The sequence below is a fragment of the Corapipo altera genome, unplaced genomic scaffold (genome assembly GCF_003945725.1).
Source record: "Corapipo altera isolate COAL_440 unplaced genomic scaffold, ASM394572v1 332, whole genome shotgun sequence".
NCBI lineage: Eukaryota > Metazoa > Chordata > Aves > Passeriformes > Pipridae > Corapipo > Corapipo altera.
In genome coordinates, this window is record NW_020885051.1 from 202715 (window position 1) to 222503 (window position 19789).

At 48.1% G+C, this 19789-nt stretch overlaps 1 protein-coding gene across 14 annotated transcripts in view; it reads left to right on the plus strand.

Annotated features, from left to right (window-relative positions):
- The window catches only part of EIF4G3 (eukaryotic translation initiation factor 4 gamma 3), a 144451-nt gene extending 127391 nt beyond the window's left edge, over nucleotides 1–17060 (plus strand). For all 14 annotated transcript variants that reach the window (XM_027668755.1, XM_027668747.1, XM_027668743.1 and 11 more), the window contains 11 exons: nucleotides 381–498; nucleotides 1864–2087; nucleotides 3222–3337; nucleotides 5427–5599; nucleotides 8007–8132; nucleotides 9175–9256; nucleotides 10967–11065; nucleotides 11931–12077; nucleotides 13227–13308; nucleotides 14696–14842; nucleotides 15692–17060. In XM_027668755.1, the coding sequence (XP_027524556.1) occupies nucleotides 381–498; nucleotides 1864–2087; nucleotides 3222–3337; nucleotides 5427–5599; nucleotides 8007–8132; nucleotides 9175–9256; nucleotides 10967–11065; nucleotides 11931–12077; nucleotides 13227–13308; nucleotides 14696–14842; nucleotides 15692–15873 (1496 nt within the window). In that variant the 3' untranslated portion in view covers nucleotides 15874–17060. The remainder of the gene's footprint in view (nucleotides 1–380; nucleotides 499–1863; nucleotides 2088–3221; nucleotides 3338–5426; nucleotides 5600–8006; nucleotides 8133–9174; nucleotides 9257–10966; nucleotides 11066–11930; nucleotides 12078–13226; nucleotides 13309–14695; nucleotides 14843–15691) is intronic.
- Nucleotides 17061–19789: the final 2729 nt, after the last annotated feature.

Below are 19789 nucleotides of genomic sequence, written 5' to 3' on the forward strand. Positions count from 1 at the left end.
CTGGCAGCCTTGGTGCTGTGCCCACTGCCCTGGAGAGCCTGGTCAGTGCCAACCACCCTCTGGGGAGAGGGATGATCACCCCTTTTCCTGAGATCCAAACTAACCCTCCCTGGCACAGCTCCAGCCATTCCCTGGGTCCTGTCACTGGGCACAGAGAGCAGAGGTCAGAGCTGCCCCTCAGGAGGAAGCTGCAGACCCCGAAGAGTCTCCTCCCCTCCCTGTGTGCCCTCCTGACAGTCAGGGCTGAAGCAGGGCAGGACCAGCCTTTTCCCTGCAGTTCTCTCCCCATCACTCCAAACCCAGCTGCTGTGTCACTCTGTGATGCCGAGGTGTCACCACTCCTGACCTCGTCGCTCTGCTCTGTTCTTTACAATCCCCAGACTCCTTGCGACCAAGTGCCACAAGTCTGAACAGGTTTTCTGCCCTGCAGCCTCCAGTCTCCCCCGTTTCTGCCTCATCCGCATCTTCCGAACTCGAATCCCGCAGGGCCTTAACGAGGTGAGTGTTGCTCTTGGCTACCTCTGCATCTGCACTTCACACCTGCTGCTCTGCCTGCCAGCACTCAGAAAGAATTCCTTGCCTTTCCAGGAATGGCTGTGTCTGTTTTCCCCTCTGAGTTAACTTTAAACACGTGTGGATTTTAAAATATCGTGGGAGAGACGGGTGGAATTAATTTTTAAAGCCGTTTCGATGAATGTTTTAGTTTCCACTTCACCCTTCAGCTAAGGGTGGTTGTTTATAACAGATTAAAAGCTCTTCAGATAAAATGTGGTAGTAAATAGGTTGGATTTAATGGCTGTGAATTCAGCCAGGTCAGCAGGTTTATTTATACAGAAAAACAGACCTAAAACCTTGCAGAAATGTGCCTAAAGTACCGTGTGTGACCCTTCCCATCAGGTGTGACTGACCTGGCCATGCTCCCACATCCCACAAAAGGCTGTACAGCCTCTCACACACCCTGATTCCATCAGGGCTGCAGCCACTCCAGCTTGTAGCATGAAACATGTATTAACCCTCAATAATTTATTAGCTCTAGACATGTTTTATAAATGTACAGTTCATTTAAAATGCCACTGGTTCTTCCTTCCAGTACACATGAGCTGCTGTTGTGTTTTCCTGGGTTGTGCCTCTAATCTTTTCCCTCCTATTTCACCTGAAACTTGAGCTTAACTGGAAATTGTTCCATTTTGGAATTGGTTTGCCCATCTTATTCATTAACACAATAATTAATAGGGCAGGTCCCTGTCACCTGTTGCTGGGAGCCTTCACTGTTTGGAAGGTATTTTTAAGTAAATGGGTAAAAAATAGAAGTCTCATGGAATCACAGAATGGTTTGTATGGGAGGGACCTTAAAGACCATCCTGTTCCACCCCTGCCATGGGCTGGGACACCTTCCACTATCCCAGGTTGCTCCAAGCCCTGTCCAACCTGGCCTTGGACACTTCCAGGGATGGGGCAGCCACAGCTTCTCTGGGCACCCTGCCAGGGCCTCCCCACCCTCACAGCCAGAAATTCCTTCCCAATATCCAATCTAAATATCTCATCCCATTTCACAGTAGAACAGAGCCTTTGCTCATATACTCCATTGTTTCACGTGTCAAAAAGGTGCTGTAGGAGCATCATTGTTTTTCCATGTGTTCTCTAGGAAGCGTTGGCTCTGCCTGTCCACTCTGGATGTTTGTGTTTGTGTGTCTCTGAGACTGAGTTAATTTCCATTATATTCTGTGTAGCTACAACTGTAAAAGTTGAGTGAGGTTTGGGTCATGGAGTTGTTTTTCCCTGCAGTTACTCTAAAGCCATGGAGTGCCTTTCCTAGCAGGGGTTGCTTGAGCCACATCCCCTGAGTGTGTTTCTGTCCCGCAGTCGCGGGAGCACGGGCAGGGAGAAGAACGACAAACCTCTGCCCCCTTCCCTGTCCCGCCCCAACACGTTCCTGCGGGGCAGCAGCAGCAAAGAGCTGCTCCTGGACAATCAGGCGCAGGAGGAGCAGCGCAGGGAGATGCTGGAGACGGTGAAGCAGCTGACGGGCGGGATGGAGATGGACAGGAACAGCACCGAGGCGGAGAGGAGCAAAGCCAAGGAACCCGGTGAGCGGCTCCTCCACGCTCGGGGGGTTCTGGAGGTGTGAAAAGGCACAAGGGAAAACCTGCCAGGAGCAGAGACAGGTGTCTGTGCAGGGGTGGGAAGTGTTGTCAGGCGGGGGCACAGCTGAGTCAGGCAGGCCTGGGCCTCATCCCTCTCACCAGCTCCTCCGTAGGATCCGTGGACCTGAAAGGCTGCAGGAACCGGCACAGCACCCCCCCACCATCCTGTCACTGTCCCACTGGTTTATGGGCTCATATCAGTGTCAGTTCTTCAGAAATGCTTCTTCAGTGCCCAGTAAAGCCTTATCTGCCCTTTCCAAGCATTCCCCAGGGCCAGGGCAGGGATTTGGGTCTGGGGCAGGGGGTTCACAGCAGCTTTTTGGTGCTGTGTTGTTGCCAGCCCTCCTTCCGAGCCAGGTTTGGCACAGCGGGGGGGTGGCACCCACTGGGGTGACTCATCTGTCACCTTGTTGGTGCTGCAGCTCCTGCCTTTCCCTCCTGCCAGCTGGAGCTGATTTGTTAGTGAGAAAACACTGAGGACACTTAGGGTGATGTTCCCTGTGGACAGAACCTTTATGATAAGTCCAGTGTTCTGCTCCATCCCTGGGAAACATCTCCACTGCCGCGGACAGCACACGCTCCTTGTGGAGCTTTGGGATGTTGTAGAGGACTCCATGGGACCAGGGTTTTGGGATGTGATCAGGACATCGCCTTGGGCTGCTGCCTGTTGCAGTCAGTGCTTTAACTTTGCCATGTCCTGCACCAGCTCCCAGTTAATTATTTCATGTTGATGGAGAGCTTTGAAGGTGCTCCACCTGTGCCACTGCCAGCTGTGCTCCTGCAAGACCAAGTTACAGGAATACTGGGAGTTCACGGGGATGATGGAGCTGGGAAAGAATCCCAGAATGGTTTGGGTTGGAAGGGACCTTAAAGCCCATCTCATTCCACCCCCTGCCATGGGCAGGGACACCTTCCACTAGCCCAGGTTGCTCCAAGGCCCGTCCAAAGAGTGCCCTGTGCCTGAGGATGGGACAGGGAACACACCTGCTCCAGTGGCTCCTGTTTTCAGAATGTCATCTCTAAAATGATGCTGGTTTTCCTTTCCCAAACATGTTTTTTTTGTTGTGTTTCCATCAGCCAAGCCAGAAGCTCCTCCAGCTCCAGTGCAAGAAAAGCCTTCACTGTCGGAAGAGGAAATAGAGAGAAAATGCAAATCTATCATTGATGAGTTCTTGCATATTAATGATTTTAAGGTAAGCAAGATGAAAGCCTCACTTAGCAGAAAGCTCTGCAGGGCTGGAGTGCTTTCTCTGCAGGAACTGTGTGAGCCCCCAGCCCACACAGAGGCAGCAGAACTGGTGGGGACAGACAAAATCTGGGCAGCAGCAGCAGCTCTGTGAACGTTTTTAGGACACTTGTCTCCCAAACCCATTTTCTGCCCTGCTGGTAATAGGAAAAATAGCCCAGGCTGTGTGTTTTAAGTAGCAAGATGTATGTGATCTGTCATGAATCACTGAGCAGCTCCATAATAACAGCAATTTTGGAAGCAGAAAAACTAGTGGGAAAATAAACAGAGGTTTTCATTTAGTTATCAAAGCATGTGCTGTTCTGATCTGGAGGCAGATAAAGCAATACTAAATATTGAACAAACCACTCCAGAGGATTTTTAATAAACATTGGAAATTACTGAGCAGCTGTCATCACTTCCTAGTTAAAAGGTTGAAATTTTGTTTCCCTTGTAAAAGGGTTTTTTAGCTCGCCCAGGGAGTTTGCAAGAAGTGTTGCATTGGCTGCGAAGCTGCTTCGTTTGATCTTCCACTGAAAGAAATTTTAAAACCTGCCAAGTTTGAAATGGCAGCACTTGGGAGTTGCTGGTTTGGCACCCTAAAAGCAGAGTTGCTGCTTCCATTTCATAAGGCTTCCAATTAATAATCGGAAAGAGGAATATTCTCGTGATGGAGTGTTTTGAGTTCACATCTAGTTATTAGGATAAATTATTAAATACTGGTTTGGAGAGGAAAAACCCTGCTTTGATTGGCAGTGTGCTGCAAAGGGCTGGCCTGGGGCAGGGGGCTGCTGAGCCAAGGAGCCTCCACTCCTTTTCCTTCTTAGGATGGACTCCAAAGTTCCCTCTGGATGTTTGGGGTGAAGGAGCTGCTTTGGTTCTCTGTTCGCAAATGCAGCGATGAATTTCTGTGGCAGGGTGGAAATGGAGCTGAATTCCACTAGACAGGGCAGGGCTGGTTAAAATCCATGGGATCAGGCTGTTTGTTTGCACCAGGGGTTACTGGATAGTGGGGAATTCTTGGTGCTCTTCAGGTGCAGCAAAGCTTAAACTCAGTTTAAACTCGTGTTCTTGCAGCTGCCCCTGAGGGAGTCACCGGGGTGCAGGTGATGTGAACATTGTGTCACTCCTCAGGAGTCTGGTCTTCTGAGTTTGACTTACCTGTGGATTCAAACTGCTGAGCTGGAGCTGTGCACCCGTGTGTGGTGACAGCAGGGTCAGCCAACAGCATTCCCTGTGTGTCCTGGGGCACTGGGATCCATTGGGCACTGGCTGGGACCACCAGGCTTCTGACCTGTGTAAAGGAGCCATTCAAAACCTGTGGAAACGCGTGTGGGGTGTCGGGTGTGGATCCCTCGAGGCACAGCCTGGTCACAGAGCAGGGGTCTGTGCTCAGGAAGCCCCTGAGCTCTGTGGGCTGGACCCAGAAGGTCCTGGTGATGGCAGTGGGGATTTTTGATGTGTGGCACTGAGCGCTGCTCTGGGAGTCTCTATTGAAGTGTTTTCTTTGCTTGGGTTACAAAAGTGCTCAGCCCAGAAAGGAGGAGCTTTAGAAAGGGGAGATTTGCCTCCAAACACTCCTCAACTGTTTTTTGCCTCTTGATGTGATGTGAGTTTGTAACATTGGCATTTGTGCCAGGTCATATCAGTGACAGATCTAACCTGGTGCCCTCTTTTTCACTTGGCTTGATGTTTAATGCAATGAGAGGTGTTTTGAGGGCATCCAGAAGACAATTCTCTCCTTTCACTGGGCAGCCAAACTGTGGCCTGGAATGCAATTGTGTGCTTTAAAAATTGTTGCCTGGGTGGTATAAATTCCATTATTATTCTATTATTCCATTATTCTTCTCTTATTCCATTATTAATATTACTGTTGTTATTGTTATTACTCAGTTGCCACCTCAGTGGCGATTCGTGATGAGGTTCCTGGTTCAGCACTTGGCCTGGCAGCCTCACTAAAAGCTCATTTCCCCCAAATTCCCTGCTGTTAGAGCAGCAAGTGCTGCTGTGCCCCGTGGCTGGTGTTCCCAGCTCAGGGTGCCCGTGTTGTCCCGCAGGAAGCGATGCAGTGCGTGGAGGAGCTCAGCACCCAGAACCTGCTGCCCGTGTTCGTGCGCGTGGGAGTGGAGTCGACGCTGGAGCGGAGTCAGATCACCAGGGATCACATGGGCCAGTTGTTGCATCAGTTGGTGCAGTCGGGAAAGCTGAGCAAGCAGGATTTCTTCAAGGGGTTGGTATTCTGCATCCGTGGGACGGGTTCTTTCCTCAGTGTTCCCTGCGAGTGGACGCTGTGCTGGAGAGGAAGGGTTGCCCACCTTGCTTTGGTGTCCTGCCCTCTCCACACATTCCTTTTGAAGGAGTATTTTCACCTTGGTCTATTTGTAATACAACTATTGTAATCTATTTTAAGTACTTCAGATGGTTTTAGTGAATTGTGGCAGTTTGAGCCACATTAGAAATCCAAAATCCAATTTCCAGGCTTCCCCCCACCCCTCCCCACAATTTATCTCAACACCGGAGAGAAACTTTCAGGCCAGAGGCTTCTATAGGGGAAGGGAAAGTATATACATTTATTTTACACAAATAAATATACTGTACAAACTAAAAGCAGCTATATATATATATATATATATTTACATTTCTGTCAGTCCTTTTAAGCTCCTCCCTTTAACTTTAGTCCAGGAGCAGCCTTTCAAGGCTGATATGTAACACAGTCTCTGTCTCGTGGGAGTGTTCTGGGCCTGAATGCTCGTAAATGCATTCATATTTATATCAGTATTTATTTCTAAGCAGATCTGGAGGTGTCTGTTTAATTGTGTGTGTTTAGATCTCTGTTCTGTCATACATTTGTCCGTGTTTGTTTTGGCAAATCACTGAATATGACTGAAAGAGGAAGAATTCAGAAACCTTCATGTGGCATTAATACCTGGAGGCTCTTCAGCCGGAGGTCCTGTTCATCCACAGAGCTGCAGCTGCTCTCCCACTGGGAAAAAGGCTTTACCCACGTGATGCTGTTTCTCAGGACACCTCACCTTGGAGTGGATGAGTCCTCAAGGGGCTGAGGAGGAAAACGTGCACCAGATGGGCTAAACCTGCCCCAGGAGACCCAAGTTTTGGCTGCTGGCTCATTTCATCTCTCTGGGTTTTGTGTTCCCAGCCTGGTGTCCCATCCTAAAAGGATCCATGTTCCCAGGGAGGTCCCTGGCACTGCTCATAGAGCAGGGTGGGTAAAACAGAGATAACCACAAGCACAGCCAGTGAACAAGCAGAAGAAATAACACTTCAGGCACTGAGTTTCTGAGGAGTTGGCTCTGGTGGTTGCTGCTTCTGTTTGAATCCTGTGCCATCGTGGTATCGCTCCAACGGGGATCTCCCTGTGCCTGTGGCTGTCCCTGGATTTCACTGGACTCACAGGAAAAGTTCAGGCAGCCTGAGCTCAAAACCATATGGACCAGCAGGAAAAGTGTATCTCCACAGGGAGTACACTCATGTCCACACAGCACTGGTGGTCAGAAGGGCTTGATTGAAGGGATGCATTTCCATAATGGACTGTGATTGAAGCTGTTCCGGTGTTCCCTGGAGTGTGGATAAGTGGTTGGGATGGCAAATAAGTAGGATCATGATGAAACAGTGGGATGTGGGGTCTGAATGTGGCAAAAACAACAGGAAATGGCTCCTGGAGATGATGAAAGGGCAAGTGGGTCTCGGGGTGCATGAGGAGAACACCAAAACCCACTTCACTTACGCAGAGAAATCACCATGGAATGAGGGGTGTGGGATGAGACCTGGTCCCAACCACGTCTATGAGATGCACAACAGGAAACCAGTTTCTGGCAGAAAGGCTTGGACAGACCTGGGCTGAAGGAGCAGCAGAGGATGCAAAGAACAAAGCAAAGGAGGTGGTTTCTGGGTCTGAAGCACGAGGGAAAATGTGCATTTACAGTCACTAAACTAGACCCTGGAATTTTCAAGGTTTTCGAGGAGAAAAGAACCATGACAACAACTGGAAGGAGAGCAGAAAAAGGATCATCTGGTACCAGGCTCCTGCAAGGGTTGTGGGAAAGAAGAGTTTTGAGCCATTCTGGAAACTGTGTCACTGGGGAGCAGTTCTGTAATTCCTGCTGCAGATGGAAACCCCCTCTGCTGAGCTGAACTCCTCTGTGCTGTGTGATGTACTCACAGACATTCCACTGCCTCCCTCACATTTGGAATTCCATTATGATTAACCCCCTTCTCTAAACGTTTGGATATTTTTAAGGAAGTTGTGTTTATCTGATGGTTCATATTTATAGGCAGAAATGCTTTATAGGTGTTACGAGTCAACAAATGATTTGGTACTGGGATGTAAGAATTATTGTTTCTTGCTTTCTTGGCTATATCTGCTGGTTGTACAAAAGATGATGCTTTTTCCACATATTCTCCGTGTTACTGCATGGAGAAATTCACTCCTGGCAGTTTGGAAGCACGGAAAGCATAAAGTGGCAATAGTTTTATTACTTTTTGATTCTCCTCACTCCTCTCTCTCTTTACTCCTCTCTACTGTAACAAAAGGTTCTTAAAGTGCAGATTTGCTTTGCAGGAAAAGTTTCCAGTTAAATATTATTTAACATTTGATGTTTTTCCTTCTCCTTTCAAAGCTTTTCAGAGACCTTGGAGATGGCAGATGACATGGCCATAGATATACCCCATATCTGGTTGTACCTGGCTGAGTTGGTGACCCCCATGTTAAAAGAAGGAGGAATCTCTATGAGAGAACTTATACAGTAAGTGATGCTTTTCCAGCTATTCTGTAGTATTTTCATGGCAGTAGGTAAAGGATGAGCAGTGCCAGAGGCTCAGCTTCCCATGGGAGTTGATGAAAAGCTTGTTGAACATCAGTCGGGATCGGCACTGGACTGAGAGCTGTGCTGGGAAGGGACTTTGGTGCTTTCAGTCTTGGAGAAGGGTTTTATCCATAAATCTACTTCAACCCTGTTTGCTTCAGCTGAGCTTAAAAATACCCAAGAGTTGTACAGTGGAGTCATTTGGGAGCACAGAGGTTCTGGGAATTAGACTTGAAGAGAGCAAAGCATCGCACAGGAGTCTGTGTGGCTCAGGGGAGGAACTGAAGGAGGGCAGGGATAAATGGGATATTGGGAAGGAATTCTTCCCTGTGAGGGTGGGGAGGCCCTGGCACAGGTTGCCCAGAGAAGCTATGGCTGCTCCAGCCCTGGAAGTGTCCAAGGCCAGGTTGGACAGGGCTTGGAGCAACCTGGGCTAGGGGAAGGTGTCCCTGCCCATGGCAGGGGGTGGGATGAGATGGGGTTTAAAGTCCCTCCCAAACAATTCATGGCATTCTGTGATTCTTACTACTAACTGTCTTAATCTGGCAAAAAACCTACCTGCAAGACTGGAAACAATTTCCAGGACCAAAGTTCCTGTGTTTTGTACATGTCCTTATGTATTTGGGGATAAGCAGAAGCCAGTTGAATGGTTCCCTTTCCCTGTAACCGGCATATTAAGAAAATAACAGCCTTTTCCCTAAAAAAGGTCTCACTATCCAAATGCAGAATCACACAAAAATGAGTGGATTTGGCATTAAATATAATTTATAACTCTTTTTGATGTGAAATTAAAGGCTTTATAATTAGCCCTGTTGTGACAAGGTCACTGCATCACTGAGTGTTTTACCAGCTGCTCTGATCAGATCTTTCCTCCCTGGCAGAAGGTAGAGGTGATTTCCTGCCTCAGTTTGATCACTACCCTTCACCTTGGATTCAAAATACGAATTACAAAGTATAAATATTTGATTTCCTTTCATTGCAGAGAATTTAGCAAACCCTTGCTTCCTGTGGGAAGAGCCGGCGTCTTGCTTGCTGAAATCTTGCACCTTCTATGCAAACAAATGGTGAGTGTCCAGGAGCCCCTGGTGGGAGCTGGATGCAGCCTGTTCATGTCCGTGCATGAATCCTACACAGTTCCCACGTGGAGACGTTTAGGGATGGGCCAGCCAGTCCAGATAACTTAGCAAACCTGCCTCTGCACCCCCAGATCCCAACCGAGCCTTTCGAGGTTCCAAAAAGTCGAGTTAACGTTTTGTTTTCTCCCGACTTTTCCCTTTTGCAGGTACCTTTGCACCTGGCTTCTCCCAGAAGCTCAGAGTGCCTGAAATGCTGCAAGAGGGACATGCTCAAGGGATTTCTGGGCTGACCAGGAGCAGCAAGTGCCGGGAATCTGGCGAGAGAGCTGTTCTTGCAGACCGAGAGGTTCTCAGGGCTCGGATAAGCTTCCGATGGCCTCAGACTCCTGGGTGCTTATCCATACTAAACCTGCCGACTCCTGAGGTTCACCCATCACTAGGGGTAGTGACACCTCCTCACCCTGCGGCTCCAAGAGCTCACACACACCTCACAGTTGTGTGTCCAACCAGTTTGGTGGTTTCCCTATAACTCGTCTCCTTTTTTTGTCTTTTTTTTTTTAATCCAACAAAATCCTGCACTTTGGAGTGTGTCTATTTTCAACCCTGTAAAATCCCTCACTTGCCTTTTTTTATTTTTTCAAGCATGCATTCAAGTAAGGTTGAATGTTCCAGGAGCATTTCAGTCTAACAGTGCAAAGAGTGACTTTTTATTTTATCTATTTTAGTCTTGTTTGGAAGTCAACTTCCACTTACTTTTTTCTTATTCTGTGAAAGAAAAACTGCTGTGCTCCAGGGGTGAAAGCACAGCCTTGGGTTTCTGTTTCTGCCACAGTTTCTCATCTGACCTTGTCCAGGCCAAGACTTGGACTCGGGGATTTCAGTGTAATATCAGTCATCTAATCCAGATCCTGATGGATCAGAGCAGGAACTATGCACAGTTGGCTCTTAACAACCTGCACTGGGAACTGAAAATTGTAATCTGCTTTGTAAACTAAAAATCAGGCTGAGCTCATCAGTGCGTGGCTCGGGCTACAGAGTGATCTCCTGTGTGCAGGTGCTGGAAGGTCAAATTTTGGCAAAGCATTTGGGTGGAAAGAGCTGGTTGTTCTCAGCATTTTCATTCCTGTCAGAATTCTGTGTGTGCCCTCCGAGGCAGGGACTGAGGGGTCAGTGTGACACCAGGGGCTGTGCAAGGCTGAGCTGTCTGTGCTCCAGGGCATTTCTCAAAGTTTGCATAAATTCTAGGAATCAAAGAGAGAATTTGGGATTTTGTACCTGAATTTGAGGCTTGGGAAACAGCCATGTAAATTCAGGAACTTTCTCAAAGGAGCTGATTTGCTGGTGCCTTAATGTCAAGGCAGGGGGGGTGAGTCACAGAGTAAGTCAGGAGGAGGATCCAAGCCATCCAAGTGCCAGCTCCGTGTCAGGGCCGTGGGAACCTGCCCTTCCTGGTGCTCCTGGGGAGCTCTGGGAGTCGTCGTGAACCCCCCGTGTCACTTCTGCCTTGTTTACTCCCCGTCACGAGGCGTTTCCCACCTGCCAAGATGTGCATTCCTGGGGGGATTGCACATGTGATTCCTCCTGCACGGGCTCTCCGGACGCTCCGGGGTTTCTCCTGGCACAGCTGCACCACTCCAGCCCATGTGAGCTCTGGGCATCCTTTGGGTGTGTAAAATGAACAAACTGTTTGTGTTTCAGAGCCATAAGAAAGTGGGAGCCTTATGGAGGGAGTCTGGCCTCAGTTGGAAGGACTACTTGCCCGAAGGGGAGGATGTACATACCTTTCTCATGGAACAAGTGAGTTCAGGTCTTGGTTTTGGTCCCGTGTTTCTTCCTCTCCCATCCCATTCTTGCATGTAGCTGGGACATGGGGTGAAGTGTCCTCAGGCTGGGGTAGATGATTTCAGCACCTCCTTCTGGAGCACAGGGAGGACGGGTCTGTCCCCTCTGCTCCAGGCACACATCTCCCATCACCTAGCTTCCTCTGGGAGATCCTTCTCCAGCTGGGGAAAAAACCCCTCAGGAGTGAGTTTTGCGGCAAGGACAGAAAATCTGCAGAATGGCCACAATAAATGGTAGCAGTTAATTCACTCATCCCACCTTGGATTATGATCCCGGGGGAGCCAGGACTGATGGAGGCACCTCAGCTCTTACTGGTGCTGCTCCTCAGGAATGTGCCAGAGGTCTTGTCTCCCTTTGGAGCTCTGAGTGATCCACTGCCCTGTTTTAGCCTTAGGAAGTGCTGTGCTGCAGGAAGGGGAATGGATCACCATGGCCTGGTGAACCCCTGGGCCTTGCTGAGGGGAATATGGCTCCTCTGTCCCAGTTTGCAGGGAACTGGGGTGTTCTTTGAGCCAGTGCCAGCTCTGGTCGTTGCATTCCAGCTCCACATGCACTTGATTTTGTGTGTGTGCTCCAACAGTGAGGGGCTGGAGCTGCCCTGAGGTGCCTGGTTGTCTTTGCTGGATAATGTAGCCCCCATGTGTTTGTAAAATGCTTCCTAACCCTTGGAACAGAGAAAGTTTATATCCTTGTAACAATAACTGAGCAGCTGAGAGATACCAGGAAGCAGAATGAAGTGTAGTTTGCTGCTCAGTCTGGTGTAATTCTGCCTTAGGAAAGGACATTTCCCTGATTCTCATCCTCACTTGTCGTGTTGCAGAAGTTGGAGTTCACGGAGTCCGACTGTTCCAGTTCCTCAGAAGCACTTTCAGAGAAAGAACTCTCTGCAGAAGAGCTGAACAAGCAGCTGGAAAAACTCATTGTTGAGGACAAGGCGAATGATGAACAAATCTTTGACTGGGTAGAGGTACAAAGACGATTTTCACCCTCCCTGCACACTGTTCATTAACTGCTTTTATCATTATTTTCTGGTGTGAGGGATCATCTCTGTGGGCTCCCCTCGGAGTATAGGACACTGAGATGATTTGGTCTGTGCAATGAACACTTCTAAAGAATGAAAATCTAAAATATAATTAGCTATTTATGAGTCAGCTTTAGGAGGGAAGAATTTTAGCCATATTAACTGTCTAACTGCCTTTTAAATACTGTAGACTTTTCATCACTGAGTACCCTGCTTCTACCATTGGTACGTTTTAGACCATATCCTGCTACATTCCCAAAACAGGGGAGAAAAGCTTCTCCTTGCTTTTTTCCAACATAACCTCTTCAAATTTCCCTCTGCAAAAACATCCTGGGCAGTCACTGAGAGCACCTGTACCTTTCCTAGTGCATCAGACCAGGCACTGGAAGAGAAAACAAAAAAAAGTATAAAAAGAGGGGAGGAAAAGGGCCTGTCAACCCACTGATCTTTGCCCTCTGTCTCTAGCTGCATCCTTTAAGCCAGATATTTAGTGTCTGTAATTATACCCAACCTGATGCATTTAGATCTGTGCTTACCCTACATCTTGGTCAGCTGCAGTTCAGTGTTTTGTCTGGCAGAGCAGTGTGTTAGAAATGTCATTTTTCCACTGCTGTTCGAGGAGTCGAGAGTGGAACGAAAGCAGCACTGAAAATCTGGGATCACCCTCAGGCTCTTTGGAGCCTTGGACAAGTTCCACAGCCGTTCTCTCAGCTTCTGCTACAAAGCAAACAAACCTCCACCCAAGGAACAGGCCGTGAAGTTTGTTGGAAAAGCCCAAACCCCTTTGAAAGTGTGTAAGGGTGTTGTGAGCCCAGCACTGCCCGTTTGGTTCCTTGTGGGAGGTGTTAAACGCACTGATCCCAGGAGAACTGGTGGTGCCTGTTGACGTCCCTGAGGGAGTTTCAAGGAGTGAGTGGGAAAGCTGAATGCTTGCAGGGATGAACTGGGTTTGTGCTGCAGCAGCTGCTGCTGAGCTTGGACTTGCTGCCAGATTCAGCAGCAGGGTCTGGAAGCAGTGGCTCTGCTGCAGCAGCGTGTTTTTAACTGGTCCATTTGCTCTTTATTTCGGGCTAATCCATCTACTCTTGATTTCAGGCTAATCTAGATGAAAGCCAGATGAGTTCACCTACATTCCTTAGAGCTTTAATGACAGCAGTTTGTAAAGCAGCTATTATAGGTGAGTTACTTGCAGTGTAAAAAGAATTACTTGGTATTTTTCAGGTTTATATCACATTTCCCTCCCCAGGCTGTGTTTTATCACACACTAAGGATTCTGCTCAGAGCAGGGTGTCCCTTCCCCAGGGCATGTTGCCAGTTAAGGTGTTCCCAAGCCCTGGTGTGTCCAGGTGACCTTGTGTGAGCAGGTGTTTCAGACAACTCTGCGTAATTCCAGGTTGTTCATTGATTTTCCTAGTGGAGGTGGAAATGACTGAGACATTATTAAGGTAATTAGCATTTCCACTCCTGTGTCAGCACTTACACTGGGTGTTCCCCCCTGCAGCTGCCATGTGCCAGGGGCAGCGTGGGCTGCAGGAAGGAGCCAACCTGCAGCTCGGTCCTGTAAGAGTTTTATGTCCAAAGTTTCAGGTTTGGAAAGGTGGTTTATGTGGATTGTTAAATGTACAGCAGTCGGCTGGAAATGCAGGAAAGGGAGGGTTCCCACATTGGAACCTCAGACCCTCGGGGGGTTTGAGTAAAGTGCTGCAGGCAGAAACATCTGCTCAGTTCACTTGGTTTTCTTTAACTTTACTCTTGGCACCTGGCAAAGCAAAAAATGGTGCTTGGAAAGCGCCTGGTTCTGCTCTGAGCTGGGAGAGTTTGGAGAGAGAATGGGCTGGACTCCACCGTGTGAGGGAGGGGAGGGACAGCCCAGCTCCTTCCTCTGCCTGAGAACAGAACCTGCTCGTGCCACCTAGTGTTAGCAGGGATGTGGGATTTCATTGCCAGTGGTTAAGGGTTCCCTGATGTGTGTCAGGAACATCATCCTCTGGTTTAAATTTTGGCCTTACCCCTAACTGAGTTTTTTTCTTTTGTTTTCAAAATATCACTTCATTGTGTTGCATGATCTACTTCAGAACCACAGAGCATTCCAAGTTGGAAGGGACCCACAAGATTATCGAGCTGCTGAGTAATTTACCCATGTTGCTGATGGATTTCTAATGCATATTTTGTGTATATTCCTGATTCCTTTGTCATGTGCAGCTTATGATTCTTTTTCTGCCTTGGTATTTTTAGAAAAAAAAAATAGAATTTTCTAAAAACCTTCTAAACTTCTAAACCCAGAAACCCAGTTGCCTTTGGAAACACAACAATCTGCACTGCAGAGTAAGGCTGTGATTCTTCTGTGTGTGTTTAGGGCTGGGGGCCCTGCAGATACTGGAATTTGGGGGGCTGGAAGGACCAAGACTTCCAGAAAAAGCCATCGATCAGAAATACTTCCTGTTGTTTCTCATCCTCCTTTTCTCTCCACCTGTTTGTGATTTCTGTTTGAATAAATAAAGGCCAGGGAAGACCTGTCCCTGCTGTCCCTCCAAGGCTGACCCTGTTTTCCTCTCCTCCCTCAGCGGACTCTTCCAGCTTCCGTGTGGACACTGCTGTTATCAAGCAGAGAGTGCCCATCTTACTCAAGTACCTGGACTCAGACACAGAGAAGGAACTACAAGCACTTTATGCACTACAAGCATCAATAGTAAAACTTGATCAACCTCCTAGTAAGTGTTGCCTCTGTGCTGAGGATTTGAGCTCTGGCAGCATAAGGAAAGGGGGTTTCTGTGGGAGCAGAGGCTGGAAGAGGATGTGCTTTTCCTTACCTTATGTAACAGATAGGAAAAAATAGCATGGGGGGGTTTCAGGTTGTGCACATTCCAGCTTTTAGAGCAGTGCAGGTTCCCAAATGCTTGGCTGGAGGCCAGCTCTTCTCTTGGTAGCTCCTGTAAGCAGCTGTGCAGAAGGAAGGACAAACCCATGTCAAGGTAAAAAAGAGCAATAGAAAGTAACCTGAGGAGTTCACAGCACCTGAACATTGTAATTGCATTGCTGCTCCACAGATGTCTGTGGCCTTGGAGGGAATAAAATCAGTTGGACAACTGATGAGTCTTGTCCCAGAGATGCTGCAGAAAACTCCTGTGGGACAAGAGGCGAGGGATGTGCCAAAGAAACAGGGATTCCCAGGGAACGTGCAGCACAAAATCAGAGTGCCCCAAAACACCCAACAGGATCGTCCTTAGTGCCCTTTATGGCATTAGTTGGGTGTTTTCCCTCCTGCTGAGCCACAAAAATCCGGGGTTGGAGGGGAGCCAGGCTGTGTGGTCCAGAGGAGATGTGCTGCTGTGGGTGCTGCTGGCAGGCCAGTCTCTGGATAACGTGTTCCCACAGCTGTTTTCCCAGCTTCCCCTGTTCTCTGAGGGCTGTTTCCCCCTCCCCTGAGCAGCCAGGAGGCAATACCTGAGTAACAGCCCTTCCTTTTCCTTGTCTCCCCATCTCCTGTGCCGGGAGTTCATCCCCTCACCGTCCCCTTTGCCGCGCTCACGGCCGCTCTCTCCCGCTTTTCCCGCCTGCAGATTTGTTGCGGATGTTTTTCGATTGCCTGTATGACGAGGAGGTCATTTCGGAGGATGCCTTCTACAAGTGGGAGAGCAGCAAGGACCCGGCGGAGCAGAACGGCAAGGGAGTGGCGCTCAAATCCGTCACGGCGTTCTTCACGTGGCTACGGGAGGCCGAAGAGGAGTCGGAGGATAATTAAAACTTAAAATACAGATTTAAAACATTAAAAAAAAAAAAAAAAAAAAAAAAAAGAAACAATTTAAGTATTTTTTTAAAGAGTTTCACGTCTTCGCCAATCACAGTGCAGCAAGGCCAATTCTCTCTCTCGCAGACCCCCCTTGCCCCACACACGCACGAGTGGGAGAGGTAAAAACCCGATAAACACCGAGGTGATGATCATGGAGGCAAAAAGGTACTTGAAAAAAAAACAAAACAAAACAAAAACCACAAAAGTAAACTTCAAACCTGAGGGCGGGAGCACCAAACCAAAATACCTGTATTATTTATAGAAAATATTTTCTGTTTTAATCTTTTCCTTTTCTTTTTAAACAAGGACTCATACTTAGGAAAAAACACACAGCGAAACAAATCTGTTTAGCAAAAAAAAAAAAAAAAAAAAAGGTTGGAAACTTTTAATTTATTATTTTAAGGACTGCAAATGCCAGTGTAATTTTTAAATTTGCAGTTTCTGTAAACAAATTGTATAATAGAACAAAAGCAGAGAAATAAATTTCCCTCCCCTTCATACGCACCTCAGTTTTGTTTCAAAGCATGATAAATAGACAAAACTTTCAAGGGGGTTGGGGTGAGCTAGATGAGGACGAGATCAATTTTTTTTTTCTTTTTGAATTGTCATCAGATTTTTCTGCCTGCCTCTCAGCTTGCTTCAGAAATTTAAAAAGAAAATAGTAATCAAACCGTACATAACCTTGGATCGGAAGGAAATGCATTTGAGAAAACTGCTGCGGACCAGAGTGCTCCGAAAAATAACTCATTGAAAACAGTGCTACCCCGGGGAAAAAAAAAGTACTAGTGATACTTTGAGAAACTTTAGAGCAACTTTAAGGCTTGTAAATACAAAGAACAAATATTTAAAAAAAAAAAAAAAAAAAAAGAAAAAAAGAAATTGACTCAATACTATTTCTTTTCACTTTCAAAATATAAAGAACAAAATAAAGACAAACATTGCAAGTTTAAAAGAAAGTAAAACGACTTCTCCTTTGACAGCTGCTGAATGTGTGCACCATCCTGAGCGGTGCTTCCTTGGCGTGCCGTAGGTCCTCGGGCCCAAATTGTGTACATACAGTGTGTGTCTGTCTGTGTGACTACCAAAAATGAGGGGTGAGAGCAATTGTTGTGTTTAAAAAAAAAAAAAAAGAAAAAAGGGCAAAAAAAAAAAAAATAAGGGGGTTGCTGCCTGGGAGACCTTTTGTGCTGAGAGACCTCGCTGGCCGGGGAGCAGGGGGGTGTTGGTGCCCGAGGCTGGGAGGTGCCTCAGGCCGGTTGGTGCCCCATCCTGGCTTCTCCAGCTGTGGCTGCCCTGTCCCTCGTGTGACTTGGATCAGTGGCTTTGTCCGGGGACTTGGGGTATCCTGGGAGCTCTGGAGGTCTCAGCTGTGCGAGCAGGGACCCGACAGCCCTTCGTCGTGTCTGCGGCCGCCCCGCCGGCACCGCCCTTCGCCTCCTGTGCCTACGGAACCAGGGACCTGGACCAGGGGAGCCGAGGAGGAGGTGGAGGAGCGATGTGGTGCCCACCCCGTGTCGGTGTCCACGCTCCAAGCACAGCTGGTCACGGATCCACAGTGGCCGTCGCTCCGCAAGCGCCGTGGGAGCACATTCCACGCGGCCCCGATGCTGCTCCAGACTGAGCTGCCGAGCACGGAGGTCTCTCGTGTCTCTCTTCAACCACCAAAGATGACCTGCTGGCTCTCACTGTGAAAGAAGCACCATCAAACACTCTGCAAACGCTGGTGAAGCCCTAAAACGTGGTCTGTGAACTGTGGTCCGTGGACCACGTGTAACCTGTGGAGCATTTGCTGGGGATCTGTGCAGCGCTGGCTGCTTGTGTGATGCTGACTTTTTCTTTCCAGCTGCTAAATCACTTCTTTTTTTTTAGAAAAAAAAAAAAAAGAAAAAAACAGGAAAAAAACAAGGAAAAAATAGGCTACAAATACATTAAATACTTTCCTAATCTTACTTTTACATGTAAACAACTGCTGTACTTGCCTGAGGATGTGATTTGATCACCACGGGGAAGGGAGGAGGTGCCTGGTTGTGGCTGGAGGGGAGATGTCCACGAGACACTTTCCCTGTTAACGTGTTCCATGCCATGAATCTGAGCTAGAGAATCCATGGCCTAAAACACTAGAGCATTGTTTGGTTATTTTTTTTTAGTAACAATAAAACACTTTTCTCTGATGTTTTGTTAAAAAAAAAAAATATTCTCACATACATGTATCTGTGTGTACCACATCCAGTGTCCTCTCCAGCCTCACAGCTGGGGCCAGAGGTTTGGATGGGCCCTCAGGATCTCCAAAAAGCTCATCCCCATGGAACCCCCACCCAGTGGGGCTCCGGGTGTGCCTGTTAAACCTCCACAGAAGGTCATCTGGGTGCTCTTCTTCCAAAAGGCATTTTTTGAACCGTACGTGGTGGTTTGTAGCAGTTAAATAGTTGAGTTAAATGGATGAGAGTTTGTATGTAAAGGAGGCCAAATATCTGCTGAGTTGGTGTAGGCACCTGATGGAATTCCTGTTAGGATGGGCAGAACCTGCTGGGAATGAGCGTTGTGGCAGCAGAGCCCTGCAAGGACTGTGGTTTGTGTGTCAATTCCCATGGATTGGAAGGGAAGAACTTGCTGTGGAGCCTTTGAACAGCTCTGTGAATCCAGGTGTGTCAGGGCAGGGAAATCTGTCTGGGGAGCCTTCTGGCTGAAAGCATTGGAAAACCACTGGATGGAGGGAATGGGAATGGTGAGCAGGTGGGTGGAGGTGAGGTGAGACAGTCTCTCCTCTCCTTGTTGGAGCCTTTAATGTGTGATGTTCTTGGGTGAGAACTTCCTCTTAGTGTCCTGCAAAGGCCAGGAAGGGACTTTGCAGGTGGGTTTTTTCCAGGATTACCCAAAGGTAGGTTTCCACCGTGGCAAGTTTTGGGTTCTCTGAAGCTGCACGTGGGGTGCTGTGAGCAGCTCATGCACCAGCCCTTGAGGTCTCCAGCTGTGAGTGTGTCACCTTGAGCTTCAGCTTCCCACAGCTGTCACTGCAAGGAGCAGAACTCCTGACTCCTTCCTCTGCTCCCCTCGTGCTCTTTGCCACGGGCCACGTGCTTCCCTGCACCAGTACCAAGGTGTGGGTGCTTTCCAGTTTCCTTCTAGATCAGCACAGGTTTGCAGGTGGCTGTGGCCCATGGTCCTGGAAAATCTTCATAATCTGCTTCCTCTGAAGGGTATTAAAATACAAAAAACCCTTTAAGATACATGAAATAGAAAAGGGAATTGCCAATTAAAAAAGTTTCCCTTGGAAATGTGATTTGCAGGAGCCTCATTTTGGGTAAGTGAGGAGGGGTGAGCTGTGGATACTCTGACCTACCTTACAGCAAAGCCTCTGCAGGGAGGAGAGATTTCCCCCAAGAATACTGCAGGTTTGGAGTGGGTTGGGTTTTTTCTCCTAATCTTGATTCTGTTTAAACACAATCTTGTGTGCAGGCTCCTGAACATGGCCGGGAGTTAATGCAGCCTGTCAGGGAAGAGCAGCATCAGAACCATTCCCACTGCTGGGAGCCCTTGTGCCGAGGCTGGGGCGCTGTCAGAGGAGGAGCAGATGCATCACTTACATCCCTGTTTATTGCTGAAAGTGTCCTCAAATCTGAAGCAGCCAAACAGTACATTTGCAGGTGTCTGCCTAAGGCTGGCTTCTTTCTAGGAAAGTGTTTTGAGAAAGGGTTGAGCCATTTCTGCAAATGAGGTCAGGGAAGGCACCGACACAGACACTGTGCTCTGTCTGCTTGTACCAACGCGTTCAGGTTGTACCTTCATTTCTGAGAAAGCCTCGGGTCCAGGAGCAGACCGTGGTGGGTGGAAAAATCTTTTCATAGAACCATAAAATCACAGAATATGC